The 27,157-nt window shown below is 38.8% G+C and overlaps 1 protein-coding gene and 1 pseudogene across 6 annotated transcripts in view; both read left to right on the top strand.

The window, feature by feature from the left end:
* The window catches only part of RPRD2 (regulation of nuclear pre-mRNA domain containing 2), a 96,972-nt gene that overhangs the window by 16,502 nt on the left and 53,313 nt on the right, over nucleotides 1–27,157 (top strand). For all 6 annotated transcript variants that reach the window (XM_069574246.1, XM_069574254.1, XM_069574258.1 and 3 more), the window contains exon 2: nucleotides 24,799–24,928. In XM_069574246.1, coding sequence (XP_069430347.1) covers nucleotides 24,799–24,928 — 130 coding nt within the window. The remainder of the gene's footprint in view (nucleotides 1–24,798; nucleotides 24,929–27,157) is intronic.
* On the top strand, nucleotides 20,605–22,646 carry LOC138428808 (protein-L-histidine N-pros-methyltransferase pseudogene; annotated as a pseudogene).

Genomic DNA, 27,157 nt, shown 5'->3' on the forward strand with positions numbered 1-27,157 from the left:
ATTTTTAATGTATTTTGCATTTTAAAAATTATGTTTTAAAACCCATTGTAATATAAATCATCAGCTGCTCCTGGACTTTGCTGCTTTCTTTGACTTTGATCTTTTTGTCTGAGGCACCCTTATAATTGCTATATGGTGATATAGCTGATTGGATTGAACTTTAGTATCTTCCTGCCATATTTAACTCCCCTGACCAGTGCTTTCAGAACACCTGTCTGTGTTCAGTAATATAAAATTGCTGAAGTTTTGACTTTTTCTTGGCCAACTTGGAAAACATTTTCTAAATGGAGTTTAAATCCTTTCTTTTCCCTAGGAGAGATTCTTCATTGCAGAAGGTTCTTTCCCTCAGGTTAGGACTCACCCTATAAGTGGCCTATGACATGGGTAGAGGTGGGTGAGTCTGGGGAGTTTCCTGAGCCATGTGGTAAATAGGGTAAGGAGTTTGGGTGAAAGGGAGAGAATGGGAATGGGTGAGTAGATAGGAAAGAGATAAAGACAACCAAGAGTGATGAATGAATTGCTTTCGTATTATGCCCCCCAAAATATGTATTTTGGTTTTTAAAATAGCAATACTTGAAGCTGGTATTACAGTTTCTAAAAATAAATAGCAACATATTTGGGGGAAATGTCAGAAGCCACTAGAATAATATAACCAAATTACAAAGATTTGAAAGAATATAGGGGTAGTGCTGGTTAGAATGACTGCTATCAAAAAGTCTACAAATAATAAATGCTGGAGAGGGTGTGGAGAAAAGGGAACCCTCTTACACTGTTGGTGGGGATGCAAACTAGTACAGCCACCATGAAGAACAGTGTGGAGATTCCTTAAAAAAACTGAAAATAGAACTGCCATACGACCCCGCATTCCCCCTGCTGGGCATACACACTGAGGAAATCAGAATTGAAAGAGACACGTGTACCCCAGTGTTCATCACAGCACCGTTTATAATAGCCAGGACATGGAAGCAACCTAGATGTCTGTCAGCAGACAAATGGATAAGAAAGCTGTGGTACATATACACAATGGAATATTACTCAGCTTTTAAAAAGAACGGGTTTGAATCAGTTCTAATGAGGTGGATGAAACTGGAGCTTATTATACAGAGTGAAGTAAGTCAGAAAAACACCAATACAGTATATTAACGCATATATATGGAATTTAGAAAGATGGAAACAATGACCCTATATGCGAGACAGCAAGAGAGACACAGATGTAAAGAACAGACTTCTAGACTCTGTGGGAGAAGGCAAGGGTGGGATGATTTGAGAGGGTAGCATTGAATCATGTATATTATAATATGTAAAACAGATGACCGGTCCATGTTCGAAGCATGAAACAGGGCACTCAAAGCCGGTGCGCTGGGACAAGCCAGAGGGATGGGATGGGGAGGGAGGTGGGAGGGGGGTTCAGGATAAGGGACACATGTACACCCGTGGCTGATTCATGTCAGTGAATGGCAGAAACCACCACAATATTATGATTAGCCTTCAATTAAATTAATTAAAAAAAATAGAATATAGTGGTAGTGGAGAGGACACATAAGCTCTAAGAGGTATTTAGAAAGTAGAATTGCTGACCACTTGGATGTTGGGGATGAAGTTAGAAGAAATCTTAGAAAATGGATTCTGTGGATTCTGTCTTGGGTGACAGGAAATTTGGGAGGATAGGTGATGAAAATGGGCTTGAACACAAGGATTTGGAGTATTTGGAGGGCATCTGAGACAAGTTGTTTAATAGACAATTAACCGTTTTCCTAGTGCTTATAATCTTAATATTGGCTAATACTTATTTTCAGTTATATACTTGATGTAATTCTAGGAATTTCATGTATATTATATAAGTTTGAGAAAAATCTTTGAAAAGGTAGATACTATTATAGTCTCATTGCATAGATGAGAAAAGCAATCTTGAAAGTGTCATGCAGTTGGAAAAAGGGGCTGGCCTTTAAAACTAGTTCTGACTGACTTAAAAAATATATTCATAACTACTCTGTTGTATTTATTGTATTTGAGAGGGAGCTTTGGAACAGAGACGTAGACTGGGGAATTGCAAGCTTATCTGTAGCAGTTAATGAGTGAGCACTTAGGGGCATGATATCTTAAGTAAGAGAATAGGGCCAATGAAAGAACCTTGGAAACACGAGTGTTTCAGAAGAAAAGCTATCCTAGGTAGAGAAGAGGATTAGCAAAGTAATTCCTCAGAAATTATGGGAAGAGAAAGTGTGCCAGTGGGGTTCTGGGGAAAGAGCATGATTGTTCTGGGGAGAAGGGTGAATAGGACTGATTTCTGTCTCAGATGATAAAATATCATTTAAAATATCATTTAAAATGATAAAATATCATTTCTGTCTCAGATATTTTGCAGGGAGACTATATTTTTTGCACTAAAAAACATAGCTAAATCCTGCAGAAATTGTAACATAACTTAAAAAGAAACTTTATTCTAAAATAGCTTTAGGTTTACAGGAAAGTTGCAGAGTTAGAATAGAGGATTCTGGTATACCCAACACCCAGTTTCCCGTGTTGTTAACAGCTTACATTGGTATATGGTACATTTGTTACAACTAATGAACCAATTATTGATATGTAATTGCTAACTAGAGTCCATACTTCATTTGTGTGTTTCCTGAGTTTTTGCCTAATGTCTTTTTCTGTCCAGGATCCCATCCAAAATTTCATCTTATATTTAGTCATCATGTCACTTTAGGCTCCTTTAGACTTTAACAGTTTTGAGGATTCTTAATCAGTTATTTATAGACTGTCCGTTAGTATGGATTTGTCTGGGGAATTCCCTTCTGGTCCAGAGGTTAGGAATCCACAATTCCACTGCAGGGGATTTGGGTTCCATCCCTGATCAAGGAACTAAGATCCCACAAGACACTCGGCATGGCAAAAACAAGCAAATAAATATATCAATTTGTCTGATATAGATATATATATATATATATATATATACACACACACATATGTATGTATATATATATATGTTTTTTCATGATTAGCTGGAGTTATAGATTTTTGGAAAGAACACAGGAAAAGTGCCATTTGCATCACATCACTTCAGGAGCATCCTGTCAGCATGACTTACCACCCATGGTGCTACCCTTGATCATCTGTTTGAGGCAGTATGAGTTAGGTTTCTTCGCTATAAAGTCAGTCTCTGCGCCACCCCCACCCCCCGCCAGCAGCAAACAGAACTCTCTGGAAAGAAGTCACTGTGCACAGTGCACACTTAAGGAGCACAGAGCTCACGTCTCATCTCCTTGAAGGGGCAGTGGCTTTGTGAATTATTTGGAATTCTTCTGTGTGGAAGGTGATAAGCATAATTTCTAATACATTACTGAGTATACTAAAAAAGTAAGGCACTCTCTAAGGGGCTATTTTCACAAAAGGGAAGAGGCAGATGAAGCAGGATCAATGAGCTGTGGACAAACAAAAAAGGCAAGGTTGCTCTCTCTCTAAAGGCAAATGGCCATATTAGCTCTAATGGGAAACTAAACCTTTGGCCCACAGCAAAGTGAAATAACCCTCGGAGAAAGATGTGAAATTGGACCAAGGTCAGCTCTATCCCCTTTCTGCCAAATCAATTGTAAATAGACTTTGAGAGGAAGCTTTTTTCTGGTTAGGCTCTTTGAATTCCCACAAATAAAATTGAGCAAAGAATTACTAAATGCAAGGATAAGTCACTTTGAGTGAGATTGAGTGAATAAGCCCCTAAAAAGTTAAACTATTGGAATGATATAAAATAGTCGTATATAAAATGTTTAAATTAATAAAAGATGGAGTTGCAAATGTAGCAAGAAATGAAAGACCCTCAAACATGGTTATGTAGATATATAGAAGAATCAAAGTGAAATGTTAGAGATGAAAAATATAACTTGAAATTAAAATCTCGGTGGATTAATGAACTGAGGGATAAACCTAAATTACTTATCCAAAATGTAGTGCAAGGGACAAATTGATTGGAATGATAGAATAAAGAATCTAACATCTGTGTGCTTGAAGCCTCAGGAGAGAATTGAGAGCAAGCCATAAAGGGATAATGGCTGAGAAATTTTAAGAATTAATGAAAGACATGAATGTACAGGAAGTAGAATGTATATGGAGAATATTAAATAAGAAGAAATGTATACCTACACACTCTGTAGTTAAACTGAAGAATACATTCAAAGATAAAGAGAAAACCCTTACAGAGAACCACAGAGAACAGATAGGTAGCTTTTAAAGGAAGGACCATCAGCCTCTGGTAGCCACAATGGAAGGCTGAAGACATTGAGATCAAGTATTCAAAGTGCAGAGGAGAAAACAGCTTTTCAATCTATAATTGTACACCTAGCAAAGTGATTTCTTAAGGGTAAAATGAAGTCATTTCCAGAAAGATGGAAGCTGGAAACCAACAGATCTTTGCTTTATGACCTTCTAATGGGCTTCCCTGGCGTCTCAGACAGTAGAGAATCTGCCTGCAACGCAAGAGACCCTGGTTTGATCCCTGGCTTGGAAAGATCCCCTGGAGAAGGGAATGGTAGCCCACTCCAGTATTCTTGCCTGGAGAATTCCATGCACAGAGGAGTCTGGTGGGCTACAGTCCGTGAGGTTGCAGAGTCAGACACAACTAAGTGACTAACACTGCTATACCACTACCAGTGGTTGTGTACTGAAGGATGAAGAAAAATAACCCTAGGAGGAGGGATTGAGAGAGAAAATGCAGTGTTGACCAAATAGATTGAAATAGCATGAGGGTAAACCTAAACATTATCCGTATAAAATAATGTTTAATTTGCGAAGTTTAAGAAAAGTCAGCTAATAGTAGACAACATATTGTAGATCAAGAAGTTTATTTTAAATGAAAGTGTTCTAAAATCCTTGTATTTTTTCAGGACAGGAGATGTTTAAAATATTGTTTAACTTGCGACCTTGTTTATATAAACACACACACACACACATATATATATCCCCCAAGAGGGGATGCTAAATGACTGGAATAGAATATGTGATTTCCAGCCCTAGAAGGGGAGGAGATAGAATTTAAAAATAAACTTCCCAGAGGCATGAATAGAGAAACATGACATAAAGGAAAAGCAGGGTAGATAAAAAACAAGTCCCGATATATCAGTCACAATTAAATGTAAATATAATAATTCTATCACTTAAACAAAAGATGATCAGTTTGGATTTTTTTTTTAACAGTCTATCTCTACATACACATTTGTTTTTCTTGGGGATAGTCTTGATTCCTGTCTCCTGTACAATGTCATGAACCTCCGTCCATAGTTCATCAGGCACTCTTATCAGATCTAGTCCCTTAAATCTATTTCTCACTTCCACTGTATAGTCATAAGGGATTTGATTTAGGTCATACTTGAATGGTCTAGTGGTTTTCCCTACTTTCTTCAATTTAAGTCTGAATTTGGCAATAAGGAGTTCACGATCTGAGCCAGTCAGCTCCCGGTCTTGTTTTTGCTGACTGTATAGAGCTTCTCCACCTTTGGCTGCAAAGAATATAATCAATATGATTTCGGTGTCGACCGTCTGGGGATGTCCATGTGTAGAGTCTTCTGTGTTGTTGGAAGAGGGTGTTTGCTATGACCAGTGCGTTCTCTTGGCAGAACTCTATTAGCCTCTTCGCTGCTTCATTCTGTACTCCAAGGCCAAATTTGCCCATTACTCCAGGTGTTTCTTGACTTCAGCTGTTGCATTCCAGTCCCCTATAATGAAAAGGACATCTTTTTTGGGTGTTAGTTCTAGAAGGTCTTGTAGGTCTTCATAGAACTGTTCAGCTTCAGCTTCTTCAGCGTTACTGGTCGGGGCATATGCTTGGATTACTGTGATACTGAATGCTTTGCCTTGGAAACGAACAGAGATCATTCTGTCGTTTCTGAGATTGTATCCAAGTACTGCATTTTGGACTCTTTTGTTGACCATGATGGCTACTCCATTTCTTCTAAGAGATTCCTGCCCACAGTAGTAGATATAATGGTCATCTGAGTTAAATTCACCCATTCCAGTCCATTTTAGTTCGCTGATTCCTAGAATGTTGACGTTCACTCTTGCCATCTCCTGTTTGACCACTTCCAAGTTGCCTTGATTCATGGACCTAACATTCCAGGTTCTTATGCAGTATTGTTCTTTACAGTGTCGGACCTTGCTTTTATCACCAGTCCCATCCACAACTGGGTGTTGTTTTTGCTTTGACTCCATCCCTTCATTCTTTCTGGAGTTATTTCTCCACTGATCTTCAATATAATATTGGGCACCCACCAACCTGGGGAGTTCATCTTTCAGTATCCTATCTTTTTGCCTTTTCATACTGTTTATAGGGTTCTCAAGGCAAGAATACTGAAGTGGTTTGCTCTTCCCTTCTCTAGTGGATCACATTCTGTCAGACCTCTCCACCATGACCCAGCCGTCTTGGGTGACCCCACACGGCATGGATTAGTTTCATTGAATTAGACCAGGCTGTGGTCCATGTGATCAGATTGGCCTGTGGTCTGTGATTATGGTTTCAGTGTGTCTGGCCTCTGATGCCCTCTCTCAGTGCCTACTGTCTTACTGGGGTTTTTCTTACCTTGGACGTGGGGTAGCTCCTCTTGGCCACCGCCCCCGGCCTCCCAAGAAAAAGAAATGCAAAAAAGCAAAATGCCTGTCTGAGGAGGCCTTACAAATAGCTGTGAAAAGAAGGCAAGTGAAAAGGAAAGGAGAAAAGTAAAGATATACCCATTTCAATGCAGAGTTCCAAAGAATAGCAAGGAGAGATAAGAAAGCCCTCCTCAGGGATCAATGCAAAGAAATAGAGGAAAACAATAGAAAGGGAAAGACTAGAGATCTCTTCAAGAAAATTAGAGATACCAAGGGAATATTTCATGCAAAGATGGGCTCAATAAAGGACAGAAATGGTATGGACCTAACAGAAGCAGAAGATATTAAGAAGAGGTGGCAAGAATACACAGAAGAACTGTACAAAAAAGATCATGACCCAGATAATCACGATGGTGTGATCACTCACCTAGAGCCAGACATCCTGGAATGCAAAGTCAGGTGAGCCTTAGGAAGCATCACTACAAACAAAACTAGTGGAGGTGATGGAATTCCAGTTGAGCTATTTCAAATCCTGAAAGATGATGCTGTGAAAGTGTTGCACTCAATATGCCAGCAAACTTGGAAAACTCAGCAGTGGCCACAGAACTGGAAAAGGTCAGTTTTCATTCCAATCCCAAACAAAGGCAATGCCAAAGAATGCTCAAACTACTGCACAATTGCACTCATCTCACACGCTAGCAAAGTAATGCTCAAAATTCTCCAAGCCAGGCTTCAACAATACGTGAACCGTGAACTTCCAGATGTTCAAGCTGGTTTTAGAAAAGGCAGAGGAACCAGAGATCAAATTGCCAACATCCGTTGTATCATCAAAAAAGCAAGAGAGTCCCAGAAAAACATCTATTTCTGCTTTATTGACTATGCCAAAACCTTTGACTGTGTGGATCACAATAGACTGTGGAAAATTCTGAAAGAGATGGGAATACCAGACCACCTGACCTGCCTCTTGAGAAATCTGTATGCAGGTCAGGAATCAACAGTTAGAACTAGACATGGAACAACAGAGTGGTTCCAAATAGGAAAAGGAGTACGTCGAGGCTGTATATTGTCACCCTGATTATTTAACTTCTATGCAGAGTACATCATGAGAAACGCTGGGCTGGACGAAGCACAAGCTGGAATCAAGATTGCCAGGAGAAGTATCAATAACCTCAGATATACAGATGGCATCACCCTTATGGCAGAAAGTGAAGAGAAGCTAAAAAGCCTCTTGATGAAAGTGAAAGAGGAGAGTGAAAAAGTTGGCTTAAAGCTCAACATTCAGAAAACAAAGATCATGGCATCTGGTCCCATCACTTCATGGCAAATAGTTGGGGAAACAGTGGAAAGAGTGACTGACTTTCTTTGGCGGGGCCTCCAAAATCACTGCCGATGGTGATTGCAGCCATGAAATTAAAAGATGCTTCCTCCTTGGAAGGAAAGTTATGACCACCCTGAGTGAGTGAGTGAAGTCGCTCAGTTTTGTCCAACTCTTTGCAGTCCCATGGACTGTAGCCTACCAGGCTCCTCCCTCCATGGGATTCTCCAGGCAAGAGTATTGGAGCGGGTTGCCATTTCCTTTTTCAGGGGATCTGAAAACCCAGTGATCGAACCCGGGTCTCCCGCATTGGAGGCAGACGCTTTAACCTCTGAGCCACCAGGGAAGCCCATGACCAACCTAGATAGCATATTAAAAAGCAGAGACATTACTTTGCCAACAAAGGTCCGTTTAGTCAAGGCTATGGTTTTTCCAGTGGTCACATATGGATGTGAGAGTTGGACTATAAAAAAAGCTGAGCCCCGAAGAATTGATGCTTTTGAACTGTGGTGTTGGAGAAGACTCTTGAGAGTCCCTTGGACTACAAGGAAATCCAACCAGTCCACTCTAAAGGAGATCAGTCCTGGGTGTTCATTGGAGGGACTGATGTTAAAGCTGAAACTCCAGTACTTTGGCCACCTGATGTGAAGAGCTGACTCATTGGAAAAGACCCTGATGCTGGGAAAGATTGAGGGCAGGAGGAGAAGGGTACAACAGAGGATGAGATGGTTGAATGGTATCACTGACTCAGTGGACGTGGGTTTAGGTGGACTCCGGGAGTTGGTGATGGACAGGGAGGCCTGGCGTGCTGTGGTTCATGGAGTTGCAAAGAGTTGGACATGACTGAACTGAACTGATACATACACAAAGACATGCAAAATGGAAAATTAAAGGTAAAATGTAATTATAAACCCAAAACAAAAGCATACCTCTATGGTAGCTGACTGAATAACAAATAGATGAGACTTTAAGGCAAAAAAATTTATTAAAAATAGAACTCCTAAAATGACAAAAAAAATTTAGTTTACCTGGAAGAGTCAACAGTTTAAAATTTATATGCATCCAATAAAGGGATATCAGTATATACAACAAACATTGGTGTATAGGCATACCTTGTTTTATTGCATTCTGCAGATAATAATGTGTCTTTTCTTACAAACTGAAGGTTTGTGGCAGTCCTGCATCAACCAAGTCTATTGATGCCATTTTTTTCAACAGCCTTTTAAAATTATGGTGTGTACATTTTTTTTAGTCATAATGTTATTGCACACTTAATAGACTATAGTGCAAACATGACTTTTAAATGCACTGGGAAACCAAAATATTCATGTGACTCACTTTATTTCTATATTTGGAACTTGGCTTAGAATAAACTGGAACTGAATTCACAGTATCTCCAAAGTATGCCTGTTCTGAAAGGAAAATTTACCAGCTTTGTTATCTGAGCGAGAGAGTTAAAACATAGCTCTTAATTGTTGGTAGCTTAAACAGATACAAAATTTGTAAAAATACAGAAAATTTAATACTATACCAAATCTGATTTAGTTGATTCACATGTAGAGAACCCTGTGCTCTAAAATTAGAAAGTATGCTTTTTTTTTTAACAAATAAGGAATATTTAAGCCAATTAGTGATGCATACTGACCCCTCAGAAAAGATTAATATAATTTCAGATGCTCTATATCATGTAGATTCATGTACTTTAGCCATGTAGTAGTATTAATTTAGATGTTAATAACCAAAAGAAAAATTTCCCCTTTGCTTGGAAATTGTGTGTTTCTGAATAATTCATGAATCAAAGAATAAATCATGGTGAAAATTTAAAAATATACGGTGCTGAATAGTAATAAGAATACTGTGTATGTGCTCAGTCGCCTCAGCTGTGGCGCCTCTTTACAACCCCGTGGACTGTAGCCAAGCTCCTGTGCCCAGGGAATTTTCCAGGAGGAATATTGGAGTGGGTTGCCACTTCCTTCTCCAGGGGATCTTCCTGACGCAGGGATCAAACCCACGTCTCCTGTATCTCCCGCGCTGCAGGCGGATTGTTTATCCACTGAACCACTACATCAAAACTAGTGCCTCCTTTTTTGAGTGCTTACTGTGTGTTTATTTGGGACCCACCAGTGACTGCAGTAGGGCTTCCTGGTGGCTCAGGGGGTGAAGCGCCTGCCCGCAACGCGGGAGACCCGGGTTCAGTCCCTGGGTCGGGGAGTTCCCCTGGAGAAGGAAATGCACCCCACTCCAGTATTCTTGCCTGGAGAATCCCATGGATGGAAGAGCCTGGTGGGCTGCAGTCCATGGGGTCGCAAAGAGTCGGACACGACTGAGTGAGCTCACTTCACTTCACTTCAGTGACTGCATTAAGATTCCTTGTGGAGCAATAAATACCGTGAAAAAGTAAATTAGTATGGTAGAAAATGATGAAGTCTTATGGAAAAAAAGTAGAGAGCAGGGTAAAGGGCATTGGAATGAACGGTTGAGGTTGTGGGGCAGCTTGCGGTATTAAAGGAAGCACTTAAATTAGGCTTCATTGAGAGAGAGAGAGCTGAGTCAAGACCTGAAGACACTGAGTTAGCCCGGTGGATATCTGGAGGAAGAGGATTCTAGTTAAAGCGAATAGTTAGAATTAAGATTGCAAGTTTGAGGAATCTGGTGTGTTCAAGGAATAGTGTTCCAGAACACCATGGCTGGAATTGCATGAAAGTGGACAAGGTCAAAGAGATAAGGGAGATGGCAGATCACAGGGGGCAGGTTTTGGCTTGTACGCAGTGGAAGTAGTAATCATTGAATAGTTTCGAGCAGAGAAGCAACGTGCTCTGACTTATCTTTTAAAAGAATTGTCCGCTGCCATGGTAAGAATAGACTATAAGGAGGAATAGACAAAAGCAGAGAGACCTATTTCAAGAGTAACGTAACAGTCCGGGTGAGAGATGATGATGGCTTAGATTGCAGTGACAGAGATGAAAGTGGTAAGAAATAAATGATTTCTGGATGCATTTTGAAGATAGAACAAATTGCTGACAGTATGAAAAAAAGAGCAATTAAAGATAACTCCAGGGTTTGTATCCTGAGTGATAGAAGGATGGAGTTGTCGTTAATTAAGTGATGAAGGCTTTGAGTGAACAAGATATGGTGGTAATCAAGAATTTAGTTTTTAATATGTTGAGTTTGAGATATCTTTTAGATACATCATTGGAGATGTCATGTTAGGTGGGTATATGGATCTTGAGTTAGGAGAAGAATTCTGGGCTGGGATGCAGTAAAAACTGTAATTAAGGGAAATGTATAACTTAAACTGCAAGAGACTGGAAATTAATAAGCTAAGCCATCTTTTGTTTAAAAAAAAATAGGCAAAGAACAACAGAGTAGGCCCAAGAAAAGTAGAAGAAAAGAAATTAAAAATAAAAACAAAGAATAAATACAGAAGAAAGAAAAGGTCATCAAAGACCAAGACTTGCTTCTTCAAAAAGCACAGTAAGATAAACCTTTGTCTGATTGACCAAGGAAGAAAAAAGAGAAAGCCTAAATAAAAAATAATAGGATTGGAAAGGGGGGTATGACTACAGATAAAGTAGAAGTTTAAAAATCATATTAGCAATATTAGCCAGTAAATGAAAACTCAGATGAAATGGACAAATTCCTTTAAAAATAATGATCCAGAAGAGTTAGGAAATTTGAACAGTTCTGTAAGTACTAACCAGATTGAATCAGTAGTTTGTAAATCTTCTTATGAAAAAAACATCAGGCTCATGGTATGAACATCTTTGGCCAGAGGGCAAGAATGTCTCAGAAGAGCTCAAAGATGAATGAGATCGTTATCAAAAGGATGTAAGAGCTGGCTCGAAAAGGATTTTGCTGACTAACTGTGGGACAGTTTGCACATGAGAAAAAATGACAGTAACGGAATATGAAAAAGTCCCTGTGTCTATAGTCATATTCATGAAAAGAGAAAGAGAACAAGGTGGGGCAAAAAAGAAAAACTTTACAGAAGAATGTCACCTAATAAATTGTGTACTTTCTTGTATGTTTAATATTCAATGACATATATATATTTTTAAAGTAAATAGTGAGTCCTTGGTGACATGGAGAGACATCTGGCCATTGTAGTAGATATATGAATGAGGAAGACAAGTAAGAAGTGAGAAGGTAGCTATGATGGATTATGTAGTTAAGGGAGGGTTATTTTCAAATGAGTCACTTCAGTATACATTATTAGGGAACCATTCACTAGTCTGATTTTTAAACTATATTATAAAAGTACATGGTAAATTCAAACTCTGTATGTGTTAAAAAATGAAAAGCAAATTACCCTTGACCTTTCTCTGTATGCCCAGTTCCGTTATTAACAGTTTCTTATTTATTACTTATGTACATTAACGTTGTTGAACAACCATCATCACTGTCCCTCTTGAGAATTTTTTTCGTTTTTCTAAACTGAAACTTTGTACTCATTAAACAATAACTCCCCATTCCTACCATCCCCCAGCCCCTAGTAACCAATTTCTGTTTCTGTGAATTTGACTACCCTCGGTACCTTATTAAGTGGAATCAGACAGTATTTGTCCTTTTGTGACTGACTTATTTTACTTGGCATAATGTCTTGGCAAGATTAATCCATATTATGATGTGTTGAAGTTTCTGTCCTTTTTAAGACTGGATAATATTCTGTATGTGTATGAGATTTATATATATGTATATTATTTTATTTTTTACCCAGAGTGTTCTTCAAAGAGGACTAATGTAGATGCAAAGATTTTTTAAGAATTGTAAACAATATATATTCAACTTTACATTAATAAGTTTTAAGGCCTAAAGGAAATGGAAAAAACATCCATAAAAATAGTAACCCTTATTGGCTCAAGAAGTAGAAAACCTAAAAAAGGCCTCAGACTCAGCTGGTTTAGCAGCCACATATATGATTATATATGTGTGTTTGCTTTTATTAACATGTGTTTTGTGGCTGAGTATTAGTTTGAAATAATTTTTTATCTTCAAAATTTTAAACAAGGTTGTTGTTTCCTATCCAAGTAGATGTCTTTGCCAGGCTGCATCAGATCTCATCAAATTAAAAAATCTATTAGTTACATTCAAAAAATCATAACTACTCAGGATTCAATCTATATTATAGTTACTTTTCTGTGATGAGTAGTGCTGTTATGGATACTTTTGGATCTATACCTGGGGCACATGTGCAAGAGAATTGCCAGATTGAAAGGATTTCACTTAGCAAATGTATATTTTCAGTTTGTTTCCCATTTAAAATGCCATTAAAAGTACTTTGAGATGATTGATGAAATTGATAAATCTTTAGCCAGATTAAGGGAAAAAAGAAAAGATGCAAATTCCTATACCTGAAATGAAGAAGGAGCAACAGTACAGATCCTGCAGACGTTGAATTTACAGAAATTTTGTAGTTAGGTTTTACATTTCAGTCTGTAATGCATTTTGAGTTAATTTTTGCAAATGGTATGAGGTATGGGGCAAGTTTTGTGTTTTTTTTAATGGATGTCAAACTATGCCAGTACTATTTGTTGAAAAGACTGTCCTTTCTTCATTAAATTGCCTGTGTACCTATGTCAAAAATCAATTAACCAGATGAGTCTATTTCTGAACTCTGTTTTGTCCCATTGATCTGTGTGTCTGTCCTTTTGCTAAAGCTTACTGCTTTGATTATTATATGTTATTTTGAAATCAGGTAATGTGAATCCTTCAGCAAAATTATCAAAGTTATTTTAGCTATTCTAGGTCTTTTGTCTTTCCATTTAAATGTTAAAATCAGTTTGTTTTTTTCTAAAGGTCATGCTGAGATTTTGATTATGATTATGTTGAATCTATACATTAAATGGGAGGAGAATTGACATCTTAACAATACTGAGTTTTCTGACCCATAAATACAGTGTCTCTCTCAACTTATTTAGGTCTCATTTGATTTCTTTCATCCATGTATTGTCTTTTTTTTTTTTTTCTGCATAGAGATCTTATTTTGCTAGATTCTGTCTTTCATGTTCTTGTAAATGGTACTACTAAAAAGAAATTTTTCCCTACCTATTGCATATCCTACAACTCTACGAAAACTCACTCACTAGTTCTAGTACCTATTTTGTGAACAAATCTTGTTGTTTGCAACAAGAGACAGTTTAATTTCTTCCTTTCCGGTTTATATGCCTTTTATTCCTTTATCTTGTCCTACTGCTCTGGCTAGAACATCTAGTTGTAGAGGAAGGGTGAAAGTAAACATCCTACAGTTTGCAGTCTTTTTCACCTTTATGTATGAAAGTCTCAGTGACCTTGGCGTAGGCGGAGATTTCTTAGATAGGACACAAACAACACAGGCCATTAAAAAATTTTTTGTAAGCTAGACTTTATCAAAATTATTAAATTTTGCTATTTAAAAGATATTATTAAGAGATATTTGTAGTGACTTTATCCATAATTACTGAAAGTGAAAACGTTGGCTTAAAACTCAACATTCTGAAAACTGAGATCATGGTATCTGGTCCCATCACTTCATGGGAAATAGATGGGGAAACAAGGGAAAACAGTGGCAGACTTTATTTTCTTAGGCTCCAAAATCACTGCAGATGGTGACCGCAGCCGTGAAATTAAAAGATGCTTGCTCCTTGAAAGAAAAGTTATGACCAAACTAGATAGCATATTCAAAAGCAGAGATATTACTTTGCCAACAAATGTTCGTCTAGTCAAAGCTGTGGTTTTTCCAGAAGTCATGTATGGATGTGAGACTTGGACTATAAAGAAAGCTGAGCACCGAAGAATTGATGCTTTTGAACTGTGGTGTTGCAGAGGAGTCTTGAAAGTCCCTTGGACTGCAAGGAGATCCAGCCAGTCCATCCTAAAGGAATTCAGTCCTGAATATTCATCAGAAGAACTGATGTTAAAGCTGAAACTCCAATACTTTGGCCACCTGATGCGAAGAACTGACTCATTGGAAAAGACCCTGATGCTGGGAAAGATTGAAGGCTGGAGGAGAAGGGGACAGTAGAGGAAGAGACAGTTTCCTGCACTGGCAGGCAGGTTCTTTACCACTAGTGCTACCTGGGAAGCAATGTCCATAAAAACAGCTATTCTCCATATATAGTTGTATTAATAAGTTTGGGATGCTATAACAAATTACCACAAACAGTGTGGCTTAAACAGCAGAAGATTTTCTCAGAGTTCTGGAGGATGGGAAGGCTAGGTCAAGGTCTGACCGGGTTCAGTCTCTGGGAAAAGTTCTCTTCCTGGCTTGTAGACAGGCTACCTTCTTACTGTGTCCTCATGTGGTGGAGGAAGGTTTGGGAGGAAGGAGAGTTCTCCAATGTCTATTATAAGAACACTCATGTCTTTTTATCAAGGCTGCTTTTGTCCTCATTTAACCTTAGTTACCTCTGTATAGACCTTATCTCCAGACACAGTCACACTGGGGGTTCAGTTCAGTCACAGCTGACTCTTTGTGACGCCATGGACTGCAGCACGCCAGGCCTCCCTGTCCATCACCAACTCCCGGAGTTCACTCAGACTCACCTCCATCGAGTCAGTGATGCCATCCAGCCATCCCATCCTCTGTCGTCCCCTTCTCCTCCTGCCTTCAATCTTTCCCAGCATTAGAATCTTTTCAAATGAGTCAGTTCTTTGCATCAGGTGGCCAAAGTGTTGGAGTTTCAGCTTCAACATCAGTCCTTCCAATGAATATTCAGGACTGATTTCCTTTAGGATAGACTGGTTGAATCTCCTTGTAGTCCAAGGAACTCTCAAGAGTCTTCTCCAAAACCACAGTTCAAAAAAACCAGTTCTTCAGCACTCAGCTTTCTTTATGCTGCAACTCACACATCCATACATGACCACTGGAAAAACCTTGACTAGATGGACCTTTCTTTTTGTTTTGTTTCGTTTTTTTTTTTTTAATTTTTTTTAATTTTAATTTTAATTTTATTTTACTTTGCAATACTGTATTGGTTTTGCCATACATTGACATGAATCCACCGCGGGTGTACATGCATTCCCAAACATGAACCCCTCTCCCACCTCCCTCCCCATAACATCTCTCTGGGTCATCACTGTGCACCACCCCCAAGCATGCTGTATCCTGCATCGGACATAGACTGGCGATTCGATTCTTACATGATAGTATACATGTTACAATGCCATTCTCCCAAATCATCCCACCCTCTCCCTCTCCCTCTGAGTCCAAAAGTCCGTTATATACAGCTGTGTCTTTTTTCCTGTCTTGCATACAGGGTCGTCATTACCATCTTTCTAAATTCCATATATATGTGTTAGTATACTGTATTGGTGTTTTTCTTTCTGGCTTACTTCACTCTGTATAATCGGCTCCAGTTTCATCCATCTCATCAGAACTGATTCAAATGAATTCTTTTTAATGGCTGAGTAATACTCCATTGTGTATATGTACCACAGCTTTCTTATCCATTCATCTGCTGATGGACATCTAGGTTGTTTCCATGTCCTGGCTATTATAAACAGTGCTGCGATGAACATTGGGGTACATGTGTCTCTTTCAATTCTGGTTTCCTTGGTGTGTATGCCCAGCAGTGGGATTGCTGGGTCATAAGGTAGTTCTGTTTGCAATTTTTAAAGGAATCTCCACACTGTTCTCCAAAGTGGCTGTACTAGTTTGCATTCGCACCAACAGTGTAGGAGGGTTCCCTTTTCTCCACACCCTCTCCAGCATTTATTGCTTGCAGATTTTTGGATCACAGCCATTCTGACTGGTGTGAAGTGGTACCTCATTGTGGTTTTGATTTGCATGTCTCTAATAATGAGTGATGTTGAGCATCTTTTCATGTGTTTGTTAGCCATCCGTATGTCTTCTTTGGAGAAATGTCTATTTAGTTCTTTGGCCTGAATATAGTAAAGTTGAAGGATATAAAATCAACACACAGAAATCACTTGCATTCCTATACACTAATAATGAGAAAGTAGAAAAAGAAATTAAGGAAACAATTCCATTCACCATTGCAACGAAAAGAATAAAATACTTAGGAATATATCTACCTAAAGAAACTAGATGGACCTTTCTTGACAAAGTTATGTCTCTGCTTTTTAATGTGCTGTCTAGGTTGGTCATAACTTTTCTTCCAAGGAGTAAGCGTCTTTTAATTTCATGGCTGCAGTCACCATCTGCAGTGATTTTCGGAGCCCCCAAAATTAAAATCTGTCACTGTTTTCCACTGTTTCCCCATCTATTTGCCATGAAGTGATGGGCCCAGATGCCATGATCTTAGTTTTCTGAACGTTGAGCTTTAAGCCAACCTTTTCACTCTCTTCTTTCACTTTCACCAAGAGGCTCTTTAGTTCTTCTTTGCTTTCTGCCATAAGGGTGGTGTCATCTGCATATCTGAGGTTATTGGTATTTCTCCCGGCAATCTTAATTCCAGCTTGTACTTCATCCAGCCCAGCATTTCACATGATGTACTCTGCATATAAGTTAAATAAGCAGGGTGACAATATACAGCCTTGACATACTCCTTTCCCTGTTTGGAACCAGTCTATTGTTCCATGTCCAGTTCTAACTGTTGCTTCCTGACTTGCATACAGATTTTTCAAGAGGTAAGTCAGGTGGTCTGGTATTCCTGTCTCTTTCAGAATTTTCCACAGTTTATTGTGATCCACACAGTCATAAGCTTTGGCGTAGTCAGTAAAGCAGAAGTAGATGATTTTCTGGAATCCTCTTGCTGTTTTGATAATCCAGCAAATGTTGACAATTTGATCTCTGGTTCCTCTGCCTTTTCTAAAACCAGCTTGAACATCTAGAAGTTCACGGTTCACATACTGTTGAACATTGGGGGTTAGGGACTTCAACATGTGAATTTGGGAAGACATGTAAATTTCGGGAAGACACAGTTCACTACATTGCAACAGTTGTTGTGTAACATCTGTACAGCCACCAAAATCAGGAAATGAACATTGACACAGTTCATTGGGGCAGGAGCAGAAGGGGACGACAGAGGATGAGATGGCTGGATGGCATCACTGACTCAATGGATGTGAGTCTGAGTGAACTCCGGGAGTTGGTGATGGACAGGGAGGCCTGGCGTGCTGCGATTCATGGAGTCACAAAGAGTCGGACACGACTGAGCGACTGAACTGAACTGAACTGAACTAAATGTTAATCTGTCAGTTTTGTGGGCAAGAAGTTTGAGACTTTACAAATAATCCTATTCTGCATTAAACTGTCTCTCACCAGGTTTAGCGTCCATTCGTGATTGTTGCTTGAGTCAGTTTTTGGTGTGATGTTTGCCACATATTGGTTTTTAATTCCTTCATTCCTTACACATATATAGGTTGGCATTTGATTATAAGGCGGGCTTTTCCCCTTCCGGTGTATTTCTTTAATTACTTTCATCACTATGTGTTCATGGATTGCTACTTTATTCAGTTGGTCAGTCTTTTACTAGTATTGATTTTGACACAGTTTATCCATTCAGTAGATTTGCCCAGTGGGAGCCTCTTGCGGGTCGGGCCTGTTTTCTTTGGCATCACTCTTTGTGCACTTTACTAGAATAAGATGTTCTCAGCTCTTGTATTGTGACTTTCTTTCCTGGCCTGGAACCAGCCATTTCTCCTGGTTCCTCTAAGAAACAAAGATCTCGGTATTAGGTGCCTGGGATATTATTACTTCTAGGCCTTTTCAGTGGAGAGATTTAAGAAATAGTTGTATGTAGACACATACGTTTATTCACTGTATGTTTTCTGTATATAACTATGAATTCATACCAAACTTCCAATTACGATCCAGCACCACAGAGTTTATTTCTAACCTTCTTCCTTCCCACATTTGTAACTTCCTAAATCTGTAAATATTTCAAAAAGTAGCATTAATGAGATGTGTATTTTGATTGGATATGTAATGTGAAAGAGAGGAGTCAAAGATAACTTGATTTTTGGCTGAGAAAAGCCACCGCAGAAGAAATGCCATTTACAGAGATGGAGAAGACTGTAGGAGAGGAGAGAATTAAGAAATCAAAACATCACATGTTGAGTCTGAGCTGTGTATTAAACCAAGAGAGCCATTGGTTAGGCATTTGGGTATCTGAGTCTGAAGTTCAAAGAACAGATCCAGGCTGAGATACAAATTATTTCAAGACAATCAGTTAAACTTTTTGGACAGAAATTATTATATTTCCTTAATCAGTTATGAAAGGATCAAAAATGTATCATATTAATAGAAAATTAGAATACAGGTAGGTAAAAGGGAAAAAACTGGAGATCTGTCCTCTTAAAACTTAATTCCATATTCTTTCTGATCTCTTTCATTGATTTTTTTCTAACACGAGATCATTCTGTAATTACTGTTTTTTCCCCCCAGTTGATTATTTCTTTATTTCCATTTCCGTAAATTTTCATTTTCTCTAGCCCCAGACCACATTCAGATTTCTTCAGTTGATCCAGAAATGTGGTTTACAGCTGACGTCCAAACCTGTATCCATTTCAGGAACACAGATTAGTTATATTAGATTGCTCTAAACCTTGAGTCTCTTAATCTCTCCAGTAGTAGTTGAGGGTGGGAATTGTCTGGTTAGAACTTTGTATTTTCATTGCAAAGGGCCTCAATTCAGTCCCTGGTTGGGGGAAACTAAGATCCCACAAGCCATGGGGCATGCTCAAAAAGAAAAGAAAAAGAACACAAAACTTTGGGATGATTCATTCTGGGGAAAAGTAGAGATGAGGTGGAGAGGGGTCAGAATCTGACATGAGTTAAATTTAAAATTTGGGGCTTTTTTCTATGAGTGAGTAGAAAACACTGAAGATTATGTTGGATAGGTTATCATAGAAAAGGAAAATTCTTTGTGAGGTGTTTCTGGGGACTGTGAGTAATTCATTAAAGGTAGAACTTTGAAGGGGAAGAGATGAGACTGGAAGAGAAGGTAAAAATCCAGAAAATGAGTGAAAACTAAGGTGTTTGACCTAAAGAGCATATTAAGAAGCAGAGACATTACTTTGCCAACAAAGGTCCATCTAGTCAGAGCTATGGTTTTTCCAGTAGTCATGTAATGATGTGAGAGCTGGACTGTAAAGAAAGCTGAGCACCAAAGAATTGATGCTAAAAGAACTATGGTGTTGGAGAAGACTCTTGAGAGTCCCTTGGACTGCAAGGAGATCCAACCTAAAGGTTCCTTTAGTCCATCCTAAATTAAATCAGTCCTGAATATTCACTGGAAGAACTGATGCCAAAGTTTGGCCACCTGATGTGAAGAACTGACTCATTGGAAAAGACCCTGATGCTGGGAAAGATTGAGGGCAGGAGGAGAAGGGGATGACAGAGGATGAGATGGTTGGATGGCATCACCGCCTTAATGGACATGAGTTTGAGTAAACTGCAAGAGTTGGTGATGGACAGGGAGGCCTGGTGTGCTGCAGTCCATGGGGTTGCAAAGAGTTGGACACAACTGAGCGACTGAACTAAAGGTGTTTGGACATTTTCTAATAAGCAGTTGGAAATCATTGACAGATTTCATATGAGAAATAATTGGATGATGTTTTCATATTAGAAGATGAATTTGGCCAACAATGTATAGAATAAATTTGAGAAGATTAGGTCCAAGGCAAGATAAACAGTTAAGATGTTATTGCAGTAGTTGTCTAGGTCAAAAGTGATAACCCAGCAAAGAGCAGTGGTAGGAAGAAAAGGAAAAGAGGAAATAAATTTGGCGTATATTAGAGACAAAATTGGTTGGACTTGCAGATTTATCAAAATGGGGCAAGGATTAGGTAGAGAGAAAGAAGAGCCAGAAAAGACTGCTGAAATCCTGGCTCAATATAAGAACAGTAACAGATGGATGAGGAGGAAGATTGTTAAAATATTGAGAAATCAAGTTCAGGGTGCCTCTGAGATGTTGAAGTAGATGTGTGCATTGACTGGTAAGGGAAATCCAGACATGAAACCTGTGGATGTTGGAGTCATTGATACACAGGTGGTAGTAGTTAAATGTGGATAGTTCTGCTGATAGCATTCCATTTTCTGTTGACTGAGTGTTATTCTAAATGGTTTACAGACATGATTTTATTATTCATTTCTTTTAACAACCCACGAAGTTGTCATTTCTCAAAGGAAAAAGGTAACATACAGAAGAGTTAGGTAATGTATAAGCCATGGCACCCCACTCCAGTGCTCTTGCCTGGAAAATACCATGGACAGAGGAGCCTGGTGGGCTGCAGTCCATGGGGTCGTGACACGACTGAGCAACTTCACTTTCACTTTTCACTTTCATGCATTGGAGAAGGAAATGGTAGCCCACTCCAGTGTTCTTGCCTGGAGAATCCCAGGGACCGGGGAGCCTGGTGGGCTGCCATCTATGGGGTCGCACAGAGTCAGACATGACTGAAGAGACTTAGCAGCAGCAGTAGCAGCTAAAGCTAGTAGGTGACAAAGCCAGGAATGGAACAGCCTGATTTCTAACCTGAAATCTTAAAACACTATGCTACTGACAAATCAAGAAGAGTGCTCAGGAGAGAACCTTGGGAAGCATCAGCATTTAAAGGAGGAGGATCACAGGCAAAGCTGCCTATAACTGTACATGCCCCCTGTGTATATATATGGAGGAGTAGCTAGAGACATCAGAGGAGAACTAAGAGAGCGATTAAGACAGACCGAAAGAGGGTTTATTAGATTATTCTGTGTACCAAAAGCCTGGTGGAAATGATACTTCTCGTTAGAAATAGCATTTAGAAAAATCTCACCTTGACCCCCTGCCTCGGCCCTGAAGGGGCTGGATGGGCGAGTTGGGTGCGATGGCTTGAGCCTGGGCGGCTGCGGCAACATTAGCTGGAGGCGGCGGCCGGCCCCAGCCGCGGGTGGAGCTGCTCGCAGGCTGACTGTGCCTAAGCCTGGCGTCCGTGTAGCTGGTGGGAGGATGTCAGTCCTGTGGAACCCGCTCACCTGTTCCCTGTAAGTGAACATGATGAGTGGCCAGGGCCCTTGGCTGTGGCCGCGGGCGGCAGGAACAAGAACCACTGTGGTGTGTGTGCAACAGAGAGAAATTATGTAAGTCACTCCAGGCTGTCTCTGTTCAGAGTTACCTTGATCAAGGAACACAGATCTTCTTAAACAACAGCAGTGAGAAATCGGACTGGCTGTTTATCCAATTATATCACTGGTTCAACTGTTTTTAACCTATTTATGTCTAGAACATCGATCAGTGGGTTGCTAGGAAGAGGTTCAATGTTTGTGTTTTCACCAGATCCGTTTCAGAGACTGCTTAAAATTAACCCAGACTGGAAAACCCATAGACTTCTTGCTTTAGGTGCTGGAGATGGTGAGGTCACAAAATTCATGAGCCCTCACTTTGAAGAAATTTATGCCACTGAGCTGTCTGAAACTATGACATGGCAGCTATAGAAGAAGAAATACAGAGTGCTTGGTATAAATGAATGGCAGAAGATAGGGTTTTAGTATGATGTCATCAGCTTTTGCTGGACCGTTGTGATCACTCTCTGACTTTGTTAAAAAGATATCAGAAATGTCTTGGAGCCAACCAGAGGCAGGGTCATCCTTTCTTTGGTCTTACCTTTTCATCCCTATGTGGAGAACGTAGGTGGCAAATGGGATAAACCATTGGAAATTTTGGAAATCAAGGAACAGAATTGGGAAAAACAAGTGAATAGTCTGCCAGATGTTTTCAGAAAAGCTGGTTTTGTTATTGAAGCTTTCACCAGACTGCCATACCCGTGTGAGGGCGACATGTATAATGACTACTACGTTCTGGATGATGCTGTCTTTGTTCTCAAACCCCTGTAAACATGGAGGTTGAGGTCTTCTGAGTCCACCCCGATAATGTACACTCCGGAAGAGGGTCTGCATGTTCAGTTATATGAAAGGAGGACCTTTGGGGACTGCCATTCTAAATATCATGTAGGATTTTTAAAAGCCAAAATACTAATTATTACCTTGTAGTGTGTAAAAGGAATGTTTTTTAAAAAACAAAAAACCCAACTCTTCGAGGATGTTTAACTCTTTACTCAATTATGTAGGTCACAGTCCAATTATGGAAGATATTTTTTATACTTAATTGCAGTAGGAACTCATTCCCAAAGCAATAGTCATGACTTCACAGGGAACTAGTAAATGTGGGTTGTTTGTAATAAAATGAAGACTGGGCAATAAATCTGTCTTTCCAGTTGCAAATACTGGTTATAAAGTATAGCCACTGATCCTCTTTCATGTTTAGAAATTCTGTCATTATTCAAGAAAATGTTTTTAATCATGCTAATAAGCTTTTTTTGAATGTGGGGAAAAAAAAACTCACCTTTGGGTTTAGTAAGTTGGAGTTTATTGGTAACCTTAGTAACTGCCGTGTGGGTGGAGTGATGGCAGCTTAAATGAGATAGCATGTTTTATATAAAACTCCTCATATAGTGGATTACATATTTTCTAAGTACAGAAAAAAAGGTAGCTCCTATAATTATGGAGTTACTAGAAATCAAAGTGGAGACAGTGACTATATAATACTCTTTCAGATCCCTAAATCTGAAAGATCTTAACCGACTCGGGTAAATTGATTTGGACTGGTCTAAATATGGGTTCCTTTTTTTTTTTTTTTGTCGGAGCCCTATGGCATATGGACTTTTAGTTCCCCAGCCAAGGATCAAACCTGTGCCCCCTACATTGAAAATGTAGACTCCCAACCACTGGCCCACCAGGGAAATCCCCATGGATACATTTTTTGAGAGAACATAAGTTCCATCTAATGATTTCTGCTTCTCTGTGAAATAGCGTATTAAGGTTATCTCCTAAGAGTGAAAAAGAATGTGGTGTAAGTAAGGGTGCATCACAAGAGTGGTAAAAGTTCGAAATAGGTCCAACAGCAAATTAGAAATGATGCTAATTAAAGACACGTGGAAGGAGGGCCCAGTGAGGAGGAGACTGAATTGTTTCAATACTCTTGGTGTGATTTTTCTTCAGCAGAACCCAGGGACAGAAATATAGGTGCAATAAAGACATTCAGTTGGATTGATCCAGATTTAGGATTTTGTTGAATACATGTGATAGGCTATAAACTGTAGGGAGAATGAAAAGTATATGCAGGTTTAATATGAGTGGTTTAGATAATGGATCAAAAAGACTCTGGGATTGGCAAAGAATTGAGTACTAGAAGAGACTCTAAGAGACTATACATGAGTTGGAGAAAATAAAGAGACCTTGATGAAATTGAAGGACAGACAGAACAGAGTGGGTGGTTGTGGTCAGAAAGGGTGATTTGAAAGTGTAGAAAGAAGTGGTTCTTGGAGGTCACTGAATTTGAGGTTGAAACTAGAAAATGTGATGAATCATCCATATGGACATTAAGATTGTTCAGGATAATAATGAAACTTGGGTTTGCTTGGTTCAAGGTTCCAGATAGTAAACAGATTAGGCCTTGCCTTGGACCTTTAAAAAAGATTGACTGAGGTATGTTTTGGGGCTCAAATTACTTATTTCCCAGTACATTCACCTGGTGATGAAAGTGGCAGCGGAGCCTCTCTTCCAGTAGATGGGAAGGTGAAAAGAGTCTGTCTACAATAATAATGGAAAGGAGGTTCAGCAGTTTGTCTAAGGTCACATTCTGATTGGATCCTAAAGCCCACACTCCTTCCACTAACCCTGGTGTTTTTGCAACAAATTGAACTACTTCAGCTCAGTTTTTAATCTTCCCAGATGTTTGGGAGAACACTTTTATTTTAGCTTCTCCAAAGTTAATGTATTTTTTAGTGCCAAACATATACAAAGTAAAGTGGAAATCTGCTCAAAGGAACGCTTTGAACAGGAACTTAACCCAAAGCAGTCAAGGTTTTTAGGCATTAGGTGCAGTAAACTGATCCATTAGTTTGTCTGTCTGTCTGTGTTTGGAGTCAGTTACACTAAGTATAACTTGACTCATTTGGTTTTCTTTATTGTCTTTTCTCATCTCCAGCTGCGTATCCCCACCGTTTGAATCTTTTTTACCTTGCCAATGATGTCATACAGAACTGTAAAAGGAAAAACGCAATCATATTCCGTGAATCATTTGCTGATGTACTTCCTGAAGCAGCTGCTCTAGTGAAGTAAGTAAATTCTCACTCTTCTCTGGGATCTAAGCTTAGAAAATTCAGAATTTTAATTTCCCATTCTACCCATTAGTAAGAATTATAAAAGTTGCACATGCTTGAAGATCCAAGGGTATTTTGTCTATATTGTTCATTATAATTGTTTTTGTAATACACATGTTTTTCTTTTAAAGAGTTTTTCTTCCCTTTTTGAAAACTTGTCTGTTATTTATGCTCTGCCTGTTTTCTCCTTATTTGACCAGGAGAATGTATCTCCTGTTCATACTCTCTGATTGTACTTCTTTCTGTTTCTTCTGTTTTGTGATTTTTATGTATTTCCATTTTTCTTACAGTCTTTCTGAAATCTTGCCCCCTTCATGAAATCTGTGTAATTAGGAAAAATGAAAATATTTACTAACTCCATATTGATTTAGTCCATTCTTAGCAAAATTATATCCAGCATTTTCCAAAGTGCTGGAGCACTCGTATTTGATCTTATTTGCCCCGTATTAATAGTGTTTTCCTTGTGTTGCATACAGATCTGTAAGTTGTTTGCTTGGTGCAAGAAGCATACACATGTATACACAACTGAAGGATAAACAGTTATGTGGAAAAATAAAAATAGCCAAATATTTCCTCAAATTATATACTTGTTGTGATTGTATGAATATATGAATATTCTATTTTATTGACCCATTTCTTAGTATTAACCCAGTCACAATGGAATGATCCTTGTCCCTTCCATTGGATTGTAAACTTGAGATGGTCTGCTTTGGTATCACAAAAGATTAAGATGTGGTCTTACTTTCAGGTAGTAAGTAATAAGGATTTATACACACATCAGAAGAACATAAAGTAATAACAGTAATAGCATCTACGTTTATTGAAAATTGATAATTGACCAGATACTTCTACAAAGTGCTCTGTGTACTTCAGGTTGTTTAGTCCTGAGAACAACATTTAAAGTGGCTGCTACTATTGTCCCCATTTTAAGGAGAATAAAACTGACTTAGAAAGATTATATAGCTTGCCTAAGCTCTCACAGCTGTTGGGGGGGCGGGTAGGGGGTAATGGTATTTGGCAGAGTTCCTACCCAAGCCTGTCTAGACCCATAACTTATGTTCTGTGCTGCCTCTTTACATATGTAAATTCAGTATAATTTTGAGTAAGAAAAGCAGTGTGCTAAATGATCTCCACTTATGGTTTCTGCTGTAAATATCATTATAGTCTGGAAAACTTAACCTAATGTTTCTTAGACTTAGGTTTCATGACCTAGTTCATAGATTAATATAGGGTTGCCAGCTTTTGTTTTACCATGTAAAGATTTTTTTATGAACAACTACTTTGTGTTACTATTTCACAGAAAAATATAGGAATGGAATAATCTCAAAATAAAGTACTGTCCTTTAAAATAAAATTCTAAGCCCCAAAAATGTTTTCAACTCAATGGAGGTTATCTTCCGAAACCTGTAATAAAATCACTTAATGGTGAAATAGTAAAAGCATTTCAGGACAGCGATGCTCTTTATCATCATTACTGTTCACCATTAGGTTGAGATTCCCTTTATTTCTAAATAAGTAAGAAGAATGCATTTAGAAGAGATAGAATTGTCATTATTGGCAGATAATATGATTTCCTGTATCAGGAGTGGGCAACCTTTTTCTATAAAAGACCAGATAGTATTTTAGTCTTTGCAGGTCATAGGATCTCTATTGCCACTACTCAACTCTACTGTTCTATCATGAAACCTGCCATAGACGATACATAAGCAAATGGTTATGGCTGTGTTCCAATAAAACTTTATTTACAAAACAGGCAGCAGACCAGATTTGGCCTGAGGTTTGTAGTTTGCAAACCCTTGGCCTACATAGAATCAATGAATAAGAAAGTTCAGTTAAATAGCCAGATTCAAGTTCAACATAGAAAAGCAGTAGACTTCCTGTGTATGTTAATAGTAACCGATTAACAATATAATTAGAGGATTTATGAAAGGCTTGCTTCTGCCATGAAGCATAAAGGCCAACTTCTCCCTGTAAGTTTGTTGATGGGCCCAGTGCACCTTTGTGGGCCTCTGCCAGTGTTGAGTAGTCATGGACTAGCAACCAGTTGTTCGTTTGTTTGTTGGAACTATTTTTGTATTGTAAAAACTAAACACTCCAAGGACAAGACACTTAACATCCTGATAGAGAAACTAGCAAAGAATGGAGACAGGCAGAAGACATAAATTAAAGAAAAGAATTTTCAAC

Source organism: Ovis canadensis, chromosome 1 (genome assembly GCF_042477335.2).
Source record: "Ovis canadensis isolate MfBH-ARS-UI-01 breed Bighorn chromosome 1, ARS-UI_OviCan_v2, whole genome shotgun sequence".
Lineage (NCBI taxonomy): Eukaryota > Metazoa > Chordata > Mammalia > Artiodactyla > Bovidae > Ovis > Ovis canadensis.